The 13,550-nt window shown below is 38.8% G+C and overlaps 1 protein-coding gene across 2 annotated transcripts; it reads right to left on the reverse strand.

Annotated features, from left to right (window-relative positions):
* Positions 1 to 3,376: 3,376 nt before the first annotated feature.
* tsnax (translin-associated factor X) lies at positions 3,377 to 11,837 on the reverse strand. 2 transcript variants are annotated; one of them, XM_023411611.2, is made up of 6 exons: positions 11,500 to 11,837; positions 10,470 to 10,559; positions 10,244 to 10,358; positions 9,621 to 9,751; positions 4,876 to 4,997; positions 3,377 to 4,023 (listed from the first exon to the last, which is right to left on the reverse strand). In XM_023411611.2, the coding sequence occupies exons 1-6, from the start codon at positions 11,513 to 11,515 to the stop codon at positions 3,646 to 3,648; spliced, it is 852 nt and encodes a 283-aa protein (XP_023267379.1). In that variant the 5' UTR covers positions 11,516 to 11,837; the 3' UTR covers positions 3,377 to 3,645. The 2 variants fall into 2 exon arrangements, with proteins under 2 accessions (XP_023267379.1, XP_023267380.1); XM_023411612.2 differs by having other exon boundaries at positions 4,888 to 4,997; positions 11,500 to 11,836.
* Positions 11,838 to 13,550: the final 1,713 nt, after the last annotated feature.

Consider the following 13,550-nt stretch of genomic DNA (forward strand, 5'->3'; position numbering starts at 1 on the left):
CGCCTCATAACCACAGCAGGCTGTCTCAGAGAGCTGCAGGACACATCACCGGATTAAACTGCTGCTGTTGCATATGCACGCCTTATTTTAGGACCATTGTGATTTCAGCGCTGTTGGTGCAAGAGAAAATGGGAATTATGAGAGAAAAAAAATCAAGAAAAATAAAACAAACATGGTGTCCGACAGCCAATAACTACCAATAAAGTTGCATTTTAGTGAGATTTAAAGCTCAAATGCACACGCAAAATTGAATTTAGTGATAAATGACTAAAGGTCCCATACTTTACACTTTACATTGGTTTTATTTGAAGTTTTGATCCATAAGAAGATATATTTATGGTTTTAAGAACCAAAACCCATCTCAGAAGGCTCTGAGCCTCTCTTCTGATTGGCTGGCTGTTTTCTGAGTGATCAAATAAAAATTTAGCAGATTTCAGGTAAACACACAAAAGAAACCAAGTGCTGCAACGTTGAGGTGGGTCCAGGTGGGCGGGGCTTGGGCGTTTGATACTTTCACAGTATTAATAAAGAACCTAGACCTGCTTTATGGTTAAAAAAAAAAAAGACATGAACATGTCACTATATACAATATGGGACCTTTAAAGGTGTAAAGATAATTTCTGGAGCTTTAATGAATTCAACATTACGTTCATAAAATATCCATATAAATGAAACAGTTCATTTGAACACTAGCAACACATATGTCCCGGCACTGTTGACACTATGTTGGCAGACTAAGACTAATTAAATATGTAGGTCAAATTACTCCTTGTGTGCAGGAAAGTAGTTTAAAGGCATCTTTGCAGTGTTAGACCCTCCTAACACATCCTTATAGTCCTCTTTGTTTAAGCAGTGAGGGGGTGCATGAGAAGAGACCCCACATAGAACTGAGTCTTTTCATGCTCCTTCCAAATGGCCCATTCATTCAGCTTGGCTGAGCTGCAGACTGATGGACAAGACTCAGTGATGAAAAGCTCAGTTCAGTCGACACAGTGAGTGCAGACCCTACTTGCTCAGGCTACATGACGGAGAATGAAAGAGCTGTGTGGCAGAAGGGATAAAATCCACTGCCTCACTTGCACAGCAGAGTGAGATCACCTGCACAGTATTAAAGATTAGAAGCTCTTAATGTCCTTTAGCAAACAGATCAGCTAACTGCCGGTCACAGGACAACAACTCAGGGCTGCAGCATGTTTCCTCATGCTTCATAATTCACACTGCTGGCTTTCAGCAGACTTCCAGGTTGTAACTGGTCTATTTTTCTCCAAAGAAAACACAGCTCATGGAAATTTCAATTATTTTTACTTCATTTTTAGTTCTCCATTCTATAGACTCTATCTTTTCTGTGCAGTTTTCATTCCCTGGTGCATATGGCATGTCAGAATGACACTTGGCAACAATCAGTGATGATGATGACGGCAATGATGACGATAATGATGATCATCATCATAATGATGATGATAATGATGATGCACCAGATTTTAGGATTACCTCTTTGACATTGCAGCTGTAGCTTCCCTTTTAGTTTTGTCACATTTATCTTTCAAACTTTCAATCAGATTTGTGATGACATGTTTGTACTTGTACAGAGAAACAAGGGGCAGACAATGAACAGTCTATGTAAGAAATGTGAGCATGGCATCAGAAAATAACACATAAGACATATTGACAGATATTTATATATATGTAAAGATAAATATATAATATACATAAATACTTTTCTTTTTTAAGTGAAGTCATCACTTGAAAACACATGAATTTTCCTGCTGTGATATTGTCTAAACATTTATTGTCAAAAGGTTTGTTCATGCTTCAGTGCTTTTAAGATACTGGTTCAGACCAAGAACAGTAGGTTTCACCATGTAATCATCCACCATGATTCTACGCTCAATCTATCGTTTAATTCATCCATAGCTGCACAATGGATTGAGTGTCTACTTTCACCAGAAGATGTCAGACTTCACACAGATATAGGTTTGGGGTTTGGTTCCATATATTCCTTTTGTTAGGTTATTTTTTATTGATTATAGTGTTTTTTTTGTGGGGTTTTTTTTGTTTGTTTTCAGTTTGTGCAGGTCAGCAGGGTTAACTGCCTCCTCTACATTATTCCTGCTGATATCTACATATTGTTGACCTTCACAGGACACCAAATGATGTGAATATCTATTTAAAGCAGAAATGCATCTTGTTTTGCATGCATTGCATTCACTAAACAGTAATATTTTGACGGCCACGTGTTCATGTTGCAGTTCTCTGTCTCCAGTATTTTCAACTCAGCTGCGATATAATCAGATATTTAGCTCAGGAGAATTTATTTGCTGTTAAATAAAAACTGTTTATGTACAGTCTCTGTTAAAGGCACCAGTTGCTCTCTGCTCCCACACAACAAGACATGTGATTTACATTTCTATCTTTAAGAAAACAAAAAGCAAAAACCAGTTGTCTTTCTCTCTCAGACTCTCTCATTGAAACTCACCAACTCCTAAAAAACTGACCAAATAAAATTAATTTCATGTGAAACAATCCAGAAAATTAGTTGAAATAAATTTTTTTTTAAAGCATGTATAATGATAATTTACTATACTGTGTTTGATTAATTTCAGATCAGTGTATTTATAGCAGTACATTTCCTCTCATAGAGGACAAGTCAGTACTAATATTTGCCACCAGATGGCACAATTACATAACATTGAAATCCTATGGAAGTCTGTGGAACATCAGGAGCAGTGAAACAATGCAGAATCCCATGTGTGGATAAATAAAAAGCTATGAACCAACAACATAGCAAATACTTTATATTTATACAGAACACAGAATTAGTCACAGGCAGATTGTCACTGAGCACTTTCAGTCAAGGAAGCACCACAGCTGCCGTCAAGGATAGTAACTGGAAAGCCAGCAGAGGCAGTGTTGTTGTGGTTTGAACGATCAGGCTCATAAAACTGACAATAAAATTTTGTTTCCCCAAACATGAATTAGAGTTGCTCTTACTGACTAGGGATTATGCAGGAAGACTGTTTCTCACTGCCTCCAACATCCATCTGGATGGTAATAACTGTCACCATGAGGTGAGGAGGAAGGAGCAGGAATATATCAGCTCTCTGCCAGGAATATTTCCCAGCATGAGCCAAACCTAATTTTGAATTCACGTCATTGCAGCATGGTGAGAATTGTTTAAAGAGCGTAGAATGAGAAGGCAAGGGGTTGCTTGTGTGTGTGTGTGTGTGTGTGTGTGTGCGTGTGCCAGTGGGCCCCGCCAGAGAATAGGCACGTACAATATGTGTATTTGTCACACGTGCCACGTGAGAGCGGAGAGAGAAAAATAAAAATAAACACACACACATTATCAAAGCAGCTCACAGACTGGGAGATCATGGCATATTTGGCACAGAACTTTTATTCATGCAAAACAACTGAAGCCATCTGATTTTTATCAAAGAAAAAAAAAATCCACTGTCTATTGCAACACAAAAACAATTGTTTTTATTGTAATAATAATATCAAAATTAGCAGGCATGTCATGAAACATATCAAACATCTGACAAATCCCATTAAAAATACATACAAACAATAGAACTGGAGCCAAACTAAAGGAGACAATGACACCGCAGAGAACATAAACAATGTTGTTGAAGCAGTGGAGGACTAAACTACTCCTTCCTCTGGGTCGATGAGTGTGGTTCTACTGGAGAACACGTCGGCCAACATGTGTTTGGGGATCTCTGAGCCGCGCACACGCAGGGTGTAGCAAGCGTCCTCCACTTTGCCCAGGCTCTGTCGCAGTGTGTGCAGCTTCTTGGACACCTCGTAGGGGCCCGTGTTTCCAATGTAGGAGAAACCGTCATGGATCTGCCGAAGGAACTGGCTCAGCTGGAAGGGCGTGTCAATGTCGCCGTTGCCCACGCTGCTGATGCACATCCGCATCAGCTCTCCGGTCAGGTCGGCCACGCCGAGCAGATAGTCTGAGGGCGTCACATGGAAGGTCAGGACCTGAGCTCCCAGCGGCAGGGCTTCAGCTGCGCCCTGAGACGAAAACATGACGAGACAGGATATAAAAATCACACGTGAATGTCAGCAAAAGATGTAGATGATGAACACTCTTTGGAGTCATTTTTTCAAAGCTTTTTTTCACAGATTGTGCACATAAATTCTTATCCCAGCAGGCTTTACGCACAGGACCGATGGTGACAACAATATTTACAAGATATGACTGTTACATTTTGCAGCTGTGCTTTTAGAGAGAACAACAACAAATAAGCAATTTAGGTGTTTTCTCAAGCAAGATGATGCTTTTACTACAAAATACTGAGGTTCACACAATTCTGTCTGCATCAGCAGGGACCCAGTATCTCTGAAAATAACAGGCAGAGTGGATAAAATCACATAATGACACATAATGCTTATGCAGTACATAGCACCACCCAACGCTGCCATCACCACTGCTTTGAAAGGAAAAAGGAAAATAATGTAAAATGAATATACAACTAGTTTGACAGTTTTGGGAATATCCTTGTTTCTTATCAAGAAAACAAGGATATTCATTAGATGAAAAGATCAACACCACTCCCATGTCTGTGCACTAAATATGAAGCTACAGATTTTACCTTTGGATAAAGCCAGGCTTCATGCTAAACTAAGCTAAGCGCCTTCTCGCTGTAGCTTAATTTCTAGTGTAGAGACATGAGAGTGTCATCGATCATGCTCAGGGGAAGAAAGCAAAAAAAGTTTCATTCCCAAAATGTTGACATACTTCTTTAAATCTTGTTAAACTTTAGGAAACGAAACATATCAACCACAAAAAAACAGTAAAAAATTAAACTGAGTTGACAAAACAAAGTGCATGCAGCTTAACCCCACCATTGTCATTAAATGTACCTTAGCTCCTACCTTCTCCGCTCTCATGAACACCAGTCTGGCGTTGATCTCCTCCAGGCTGATGAGGCTGCGATGACGGATGTAGTGCAGGAAAGAGATGGCCTCCACATACTCCTGGATCCCTAATGCATGAAATCACATTGAAATGGATCACCACAAGACAATGGCTGTTGAATTTATTTATACTACTCTAAAACGACTACTATCTATAAAAACAAGGCCAACTATGTTTCCAGTGAGCGCAGCACGTAGAGTGTGTATAAACACTACATGGTATCTGCACAGTATAGATCACAGATGTAGATAATGATTCAAATAAAACCTGTTTCCTGTCATGGTCTTTTGATTGAACAACAGTAGCCATTTTTTGGGGTGGGTTGAGATGACCCCTCATTTGTTTTCTGGCCCTGTGTCAACAACAATCAAATAATCACAGGACGGAAGACTTTGTGTCTGAAGTTTACTTTTGGAGCGGCAATTGAACTTCAAAGGGACTCCCTATCTCCCTGCAGCTAACCACAGTGTGCTGCAGAGAGCCGGGAGGAGGATCCGCTTCATCTCCACTTCACTCAGAATAACTTTCACTGCTCTTATTAGATATTTAAGTCCAATCGCACCAGCATTTTTCACATGGACCAAAGCCATTGACGCCATGTTGACCATTTGAACCGCCAGTCCCCCTCCGTATTATTTATCTAACCTTTCTATCTTCCGACCAACCTTTTAGACTTTAAAAGCTTATTTTCTCATTCAGTTTCAGATATTGCAAGTGAAACATTTCTGTAAAAGAAATTCAACGCTGACCAGACACGTGTTTACATTCTTACCAACTGATTGTCAACTGACTCTGTTTTATGTTCGCTGCATGCCAGTGCTATTTTTAGCTCAAAGAAAGAAGTCTGTTTATCAAGCTACCAGCACTGCACCTGGAGTCTGGTCAGTTTTCCCAAGTTTTGTAGCCATGGTAAACAAAGCGAGGTACTGTATGTAACATTCGCTTCTGTGTACAACTAAAGAAACTTAAGGCTGGAAAAAGTTCACTCGGTCACACTGTTACACTCTCCTATGTCAGGCTCCTTCCTGATCAGCACTAAATCATTCATTTGTCATCTACATCACTGAAGGAGCAGTGCAAATGCTTTTTAACGCCCTTAAAAGTAGGATAATAATAATAATAATAATAATAAGCATACATTCTTCTGTGTTTATTTTTATTTTTCCCCGTGCTTGATGTGATGCTGCTGGTCATGATGCCTGAGGAATAGGATGATTGCGCCCATTAGAGACTGCACGTACTTCTGTGCACCAATTAGGATATCTCAATATGTGAGTCAAAGTCTGGTGACTGCTGTCAGGCCACTGGGAACGTGAGCTCAGTTTGTGACTGTTAAAATTCCCCTAAATCACGTGTAAGCGTGTTTTTTTAAAACTTGAAATTCAGTTTTTGCTCATTTAGTCATGATCATATAGAATATATATATTATATAAGATAGAGAAAGATTTAATACCATGTAGTTAGGGATTTTAAATGAGCTGCTTACTAGAGGGACCATATCCTTGAGAAATTCAGTAAATAGTGTAGATCATGTATATTTTATGTTCAAGCCTCAAGCCTTTAATTGGAGGATTTTTATAACCTTTAAGAACAAAAAAGCTGCCACAAACATCTAAACATTGGCATTGGCTCCACAGCTGTGACGCTGACTTAGAGAGAATACAACCCGGCCTGAGGCGGACAGGATATGACATGAAAAGGTTACACAGGCTTTGAGGCAAGCAGGGGGAGTTCAGTTCCTGAGTTTACTGCCAGGAGCTGATCGTGTTATTTACTCTGAAGCAGCAGTTACCTTTGGTCACCAAGGCCCAGAAAAAAAAAAAAAAAAAGTTACTGCAGATAATGTCTAAACAATGACTCAGGGAAAACCAGCTGGAAAATACAAAGGTTTTACTGGCACAGTGGTTGGAAAAGTTGAGGGCTAAGCTTAAAAACTGCTTAAACACTCCGTTTTGCAAAATGATATGGCACAGATTCCTGTATTGAGAATAGTGAATATAGTGTCTTAAACAAATGCATGAATGTCCACAGATGATTTAAAGATTAATTGAGCTTAACGTTTGACCACAGAGCGGCTCACTGAGTTGCAGGTGAACCTTGCGAAAAGCCCCACCAGTATACTTGTGTTTGCACTGTCTCAAAGCTGCAAGCCGGTTCAAGCTTAAGAGCTTATCAAAGCACCACACTGCCCTGTTATCAGTGGTAATTACGTTCAGATTCAGTCCATAATATCTTTAATGGTCCTTAAATAAAAAAAAAGCAGACCCATTACACATGCCTGGAGACTTCTCGTCCAGCCAAGATTATCTGGAGAGCCCATGCAGAGAGCCTAGTCTCAATCTAATAAAGACGATAAAAATGGAAAAAAAAAAATGAAAGGTCTAATTGGTGGGAACTGCCACTGGTCACGTCGCGGAGGATGCAGCAGTGATTCCTGAGTGACCACAATCTAAAAATGACTTCCCCAGCTGCTAGATAACAGCTAACCCTCGCTCCGAGTGATGTTTTTCTCCGAACTGTGCAGACATTTTGGCTACGCTAACAAAAACTGATATTGATGCTAGTGGGAAAACAACTTTATCAGAGGGTGTGTCTATCATATCCAGGCCTGCATCAGGGTCACGCTCTCACACTATCAGTGACTTTACAAATAAATCGAAAGCACAAAAGTAGAGATTGAAGTGATAGCAGCCCAGCAAAGAGAATTCCTCCTGAAAGCTCCCGTGTAATTAGCTTTTTAACTCATGTCCTGTGCTGGTGCTTATTTGTCAATTCAGAAATGTATTGTTATATCTAAAGAAATAAGAACACCGGTACATGGTTGTAAAAACATACTGAATTACAATTACTTGAGTGGTAGTTTTTAAATAGTAAATCCTAAAATCTATCAGTTTAATTACATATTTATATTTGTTTGAGTAATGACAAACCATATATGGCATACGTCCTCATAAAAGCATGGAATAAAATGCATTAAAAAAAAAATCCAGTTTGCTCATTGTGTAGCACATTGTTCAGGAACAAAAACAGAATCCATAACACTTTCAACGTGCAGATGGGCATGTCAGCACTGCTTCAAAACAGACGTGTAAAAAATGTGAATTTATCCTTTGGAAGACATGAGCTAATTCAAGCAGGATGACGAGGTGTGTGTTTCAACTAATATCACAAAATTAAATGTTAGGTTAAATGCAAATGTTGTCAATGGGATATTCAGCAGGGTATGCCAAATGATTCAGCTGACTGATTACACTTAATTAAGTCACACACAGATTAAGGTGATACAGTTTGGAATGTTTCTAAGGACCAAGACTTCAACCTGGTATCTTAGGACTTAAATGTAATAAATCAGGATGATTAAAACAGCCCCATCGGCCCATTTCGGGGCTGAGGAAAATACGTTTACTTGCATCTTATGCCGCAAATGTCTTTTAGTATAAATATTTATTTTACATATCAATGAAAACAGCTCAGCAATACCAAACTTCACAGGTGAAAGTTGAAGTGGAAAAACAGCTGACAGCTCTTTCATCACTTTGTATGCCTGGAAATGTTAATATGTGTTATGAACTTGTCTGAGCAGAGAAATGTGTTGCTTTAGTAAAGGTGGTTGATCTGTCTGCTTCTTTTTTTCTACTACAGTGTTTGTCATTTGCATTTCCCTGTTTAACACTTACCCCAGTCCTTTGATATTTTAAGTATAATCTTTAAAATACATCCACACAATTATTGAGATGTAAAGTTAAGAATTACTAAAACTTTATTTCCTCTTTTCATGAACCAACAATGAACAAGGCCTTACCATTGTCTATTTTCACAAATGACCTTTGTACAATTATTTTCCTGACAACCTAACTTTAAAGATTTTTGTATCCAGCACAATGAACTGAAATATTTAGTGGTCAGTTGCTTTTTTAAACAGTATTTAGATTTACTCATTTGGCAAATGCTTTTATCCAAAGCGACTTACAAGTGAGAGGCAGTACTAAAGCTTCAGTGCAGTAGGAGACCTTCGTGTAAGTACTAAATCTATTCAATGAGTGGAAGGAGATCAAGTAAAGAAATGCACAGAAAGTGCATGGTAAGTGCTAGTTAGGCATGTTAGGGTGTTAGAGATGTTAGGAGAGGAGGTGCTCTTGGAAGAGATGAGAGATTCTTTAACATAGAGAGGGATGCTCCTGCTCTGATAGCATCTGGCAACTTGTTCCACCACCAGGGAACCACAGATGAGAACAGTCTGGACTGAGATTGTCTTGTGTACACGGATGCCGTGTCAGATGACATTCCTTGGAGGAACGCAGTGGCAGTGGCCATGGCTTCTTCTTGGCCGTGGCCTAGAAGAAGCATTAGCCAGTATGATTGTGTTCAAGTAGTTGGGTGCAGACTAAGAAGTTACTTTGAAGGCAAGCATAAGTGACTTCAATTTGATCCGGGCGGACATGGGTAGCCAGTGGAAGTCAATTAGTAGCCACATGACACGTGACCTTTTAGGCTGATCAAAGTCCAGATGGGCCGCCGCATTCTGGACCATCCGTAAGGGTCTTACTGTGTATAAAGGGAGGCCCGACAGAAGGACATTGCAGTAGTCTAGACGATAGATACCAAGGCCTGGACCAAGAGTCGGGTAAGGCCTGATTTTTCTTATGTTGTGTAGTGATAAATACAACATAACAGCTGTATGAAAACTCACCTGGAGTGAAGGCTCTGTGAAACTGATGGATGTCCTCTCCCCTAAGCTCTTCAGCAATTTGACCGATTTTCTGCCTGACTCCATCCAGTTTTACATCTGCTTCATTCAGAACGTCCTCTGGATCTGGTACACTTCAATCCAGAGAAAACCCACAGAATAACAGTTAGAAATGCAATGACTACACAAGCACAAAGACTTGAATAGATGATATATTCTGATGACACTTTTGGAGTTGGTTCAGGAACTATGAATTTACTTTTTCATCACAGCATTGATCATTCAGATCATTTTAATTAAATGTTATAACTCCCCTTCCATTACACAAATTCCAAAAAAATATGTGAAGGCTGATGCAAATTGACCTAAATTAGAAAGATCTATAAATATTTTAATGTTATTTTAAATGCTGATGATTACATCAACATGAGCTGGAATTATGGTAAAAGCAACAGCTTTGTTTTAGCTCCTCAAAATACACACAGTTACTTAAGTCTACTGTATTAACATTTAAATCATCAAACTGAGTGGCATTCTCTCACTGAATCTGAATAAAGGGAAGAAATCTATTACCCTTTCCAAACTAAACTGCATAAATTAACATGTCTTTCCATAACAGTACATACCTTGTTACTCTATGCAAAAGAAAAATGGTCCTCTTGCTTTCAATGGTAACATCTCGAGAGATCTTAACAAGACGCTCATATTTGTCGTGTTTGGTATCAAGCTCCTGCTGGAAAACTTTTAGACAGAATGAAAGTTTAGTTTGAATACAGATATATTCAAAATGCTAATGACATGCAGCAGCCACGTGGCTGAAAAATGTGATCAAAATGCTGAGGATTCAGTTACCTTTGAAAGCAGCAATGACAGGGGAAGATGGGTTGGTACTTGCATCACGATCCTGCCCTGTATCAGCATTTTTCCGTGGACATCCTTCACCTGACACAAGACAGAAAAACTAAGGTAATGCTGCAGTTTGCATTTAATAATAAGTGTCTCCAGTTGCCATCATTCTTTCTAAACTGACCTTGTCAAATAAGGGCCACATCACCAATTTTGCACATGAAGATCAGTTTACTTGTTTATTATTATGTTATTTTGACTTGGACTTCTGACTGTTTGATAGGGGTGGGGGACTAACATAGAGTAAAGCATTTTTTGTGGGCCGCAAACCCCATTTTAGCAACTAAAACTTGGGATACCTCCTACCTTGTTGGACTGTCTCTCGCAAATCCACAAACTTAATGGAAGAGCAATACTAAATCACTTGTGAACTCCTTTAACATATGTTACTAAGGCTGAAACTATTGAACTGGAACAATTTTGGGTATTAGGGTTCTAACTTAGTCCTAATGCAAATAATGTCATTGGATGGCTGTTGTAGCATCCAAATTACAGTTAATGTCAAACCTAATCTTTGAAAACTACTTGGCGCCTGGTGCTATATTCTATTGAAAGCTTTAGTCACTTTTATATCAAGTAAATACTACAAATTCACAGGTTCCAGCTTGTCAGATGAACAGTTTTCGGGGGTCAGACACATCGAGCAATGAAGATATGAGCCTGGACTCAGTAGAAAGTTGAGGGGCAAACGACCACCACTGCTGTAACTAACAAATTAATAAAGATGAGTTAGGGTATGATCTTTGGTAAACAGTGCGGTAGTAAGAATAGGGCAGGCTGGCAGTTTTAATATTATTTAAACAATCACTATAGTTCAACCACAACAGATAGCAGCACGGCGCATGTTAGTTTTAACGTGTTTATTGTTAGCTAACTGGTTCGTTGCTAAGCTAGTGAGTTGTCCCATGCTGATGACAGCAAACAGCACTACACCTTGTATGAAAAATGTTTGACTTAGTCTCAAAGATGGACTTACCCTCTCGCTTATTCATGCTGTCAGTGTTGCAGTGTATCCTTTTGATAAATCTAACTATTTCAGGCTATCTTCGTGTTATATTTGAACTGTTTTAGCCTCTATCGCCCGTGCTGCCAAGCAGATATAACACAGATGAGTACTTCACATCTGTCAGGGACTATCCAGGTCATAAGACAAAACAGCTTCACTTTCTCAGAAAAGTTACCATCTCCGGGTAATGATAAAAACACCGACTAAGGTCTAAATGTCCTTCTATGAGAGGTGAAACCTTTTTTTAATAACAGGCATTCCTGTGGACCTCATTCATAGCGGGGCTTCAGCGCTGTTTACACGCGTAGCAAGAAATGAAGCGCGTTGCATCTTGGGGGATGTAGTTAAACAACGGAACGTGGCATTTGTTTTTGTTATACCATTTCCCTCAATTTACTAAAGTCATATGGTAATTTTAATCTTAAAATCACTCAAATAAACACAGATACAAACTATTTAAACCACGAGCCAACCACTGTATATTACATATTTTAAGAATCTGAACTTTTCTTGAAACATAACCAATTGTATTTTTGAGCTTGTGGGATTTTTTTTTTCATGGAGCATTCAGTGTCATGAATGGTTCATTGTTACAGATGCTGTATCTGCTGATTATAAGCATATTTCTGAGTTTAACTCATTCTGTAGGGAGTGACACAGGCCCGCTCTTGCAGCCAAAATACTTTCTGTTTCCAGTTTAAACCCATATTGAGCAACCAGTCATCCCCCAAACTACCATCCAAGATTGGCCTGTAACATTTGTTGCTATTAAAGTATGTTTCATCCAACCTTTCTTGATCTGATTACTCGCTTCTCTCCAGTAACCCCTCCTCCAGGGACTCCTGCAGACTGTGTACGTGCCACACGACTGGTGCCAACTTGAGCTTGCGTTTTGCCTCTGCACAGCACACTCCCTGACATTCAGAAAGCCGTTTCACTCATTGGTGCGATGAGTGACAGGCCCCAGTCATGCAGATCATGACAAATTCATCTTAACATAAGTTTATGCTTCATAAAAATCTAATAAATATTTGTAACAATTTGCATTCCGATAGTCGATTCAAGTCCCACTCAACCGCAATCATGAGCTTCATAAACAGGCCACTAACTAACAAATCAGTCTATAATAACAGCAGCAAAATGTTTATGCAAAATATTCTTTTGTTGTGTGAAAGGAATTTCACATATGCGAGCAAGGAATGAGGGCAAAACACTGACGTTGACGTTGACTGATGATGCCTTCAGGTGCTCCCTTATAGCTCCTACATCCTAGTGTTCTATCTGTTGGGGCTTCAATGCCTCTGTTTCAGAGTTGTAGCAGTTGAATTACTTTATAAATTAAGGTGCACGTGACTAATTTGTGCTACTGCAGGATTAAAATATGCACATGACACATTTGTCCTTGAGAAACTAACACAACTTCAATGCCCCACTGGTTGATTCATATGTAAATAAAAGTGCAACATTTATTCATAAAACTATCTTGATAAAGTATTTGAGATACGCCTCTATGACTGAATAATATGGCAAAGACAATGTGTTCTTAATATTGAGCTTTAATAAATCAGTCGTTTTGTTTCTGCTTTCCTATAAGCAGTGTTGAAACAAGTATTAAATAAAAGTAGCAAAACCACATTGTAGAAATATCAAGTGAAGTCCTGCATTCAAAAGTTCACATTGCAAAGATGTATTGTTAGCAAAGTGTTATAAAGTATCAACAATAAAAGTGCTCAGCATGCAGAATATTCCCTTTTAGATTTTTGTATAATTTTAGTATAATATGATTTTATATTATTGGATAGCTAGTTGGAATGGCTGATTTAATATATTATATACTGTTTGGTGGTTTAATCTAAAGCAACGAATAAGAATTTATAAAAGTAGCACAAAATTGACATGCTTAAGGAAAGATACCTTACACCATAAATACTTCAAAATTATAAGTAAATACTCTCCATAAGTCAGTAAACATAATTATAAAGAGTAATCACTGTGGGTGTATGACTGGACCGACGGGTCCA

This window comes from Seriola lalandi, unplaced genomic scaffold, assembly GCF_002814215.2.
Source record: "Seriola lalandi dorsalis isolate HSWRI2012SDOR001 ecotype SW California unplaced genomic scaffold, Sedor1 jcf7180002054470, whole genome shotgun sequence".
NCBI lineage: Eukaryota > Metazoa > Chordata > Actinopteri > Carangiformes > Carangidae > Seriola > Seriola lalandi.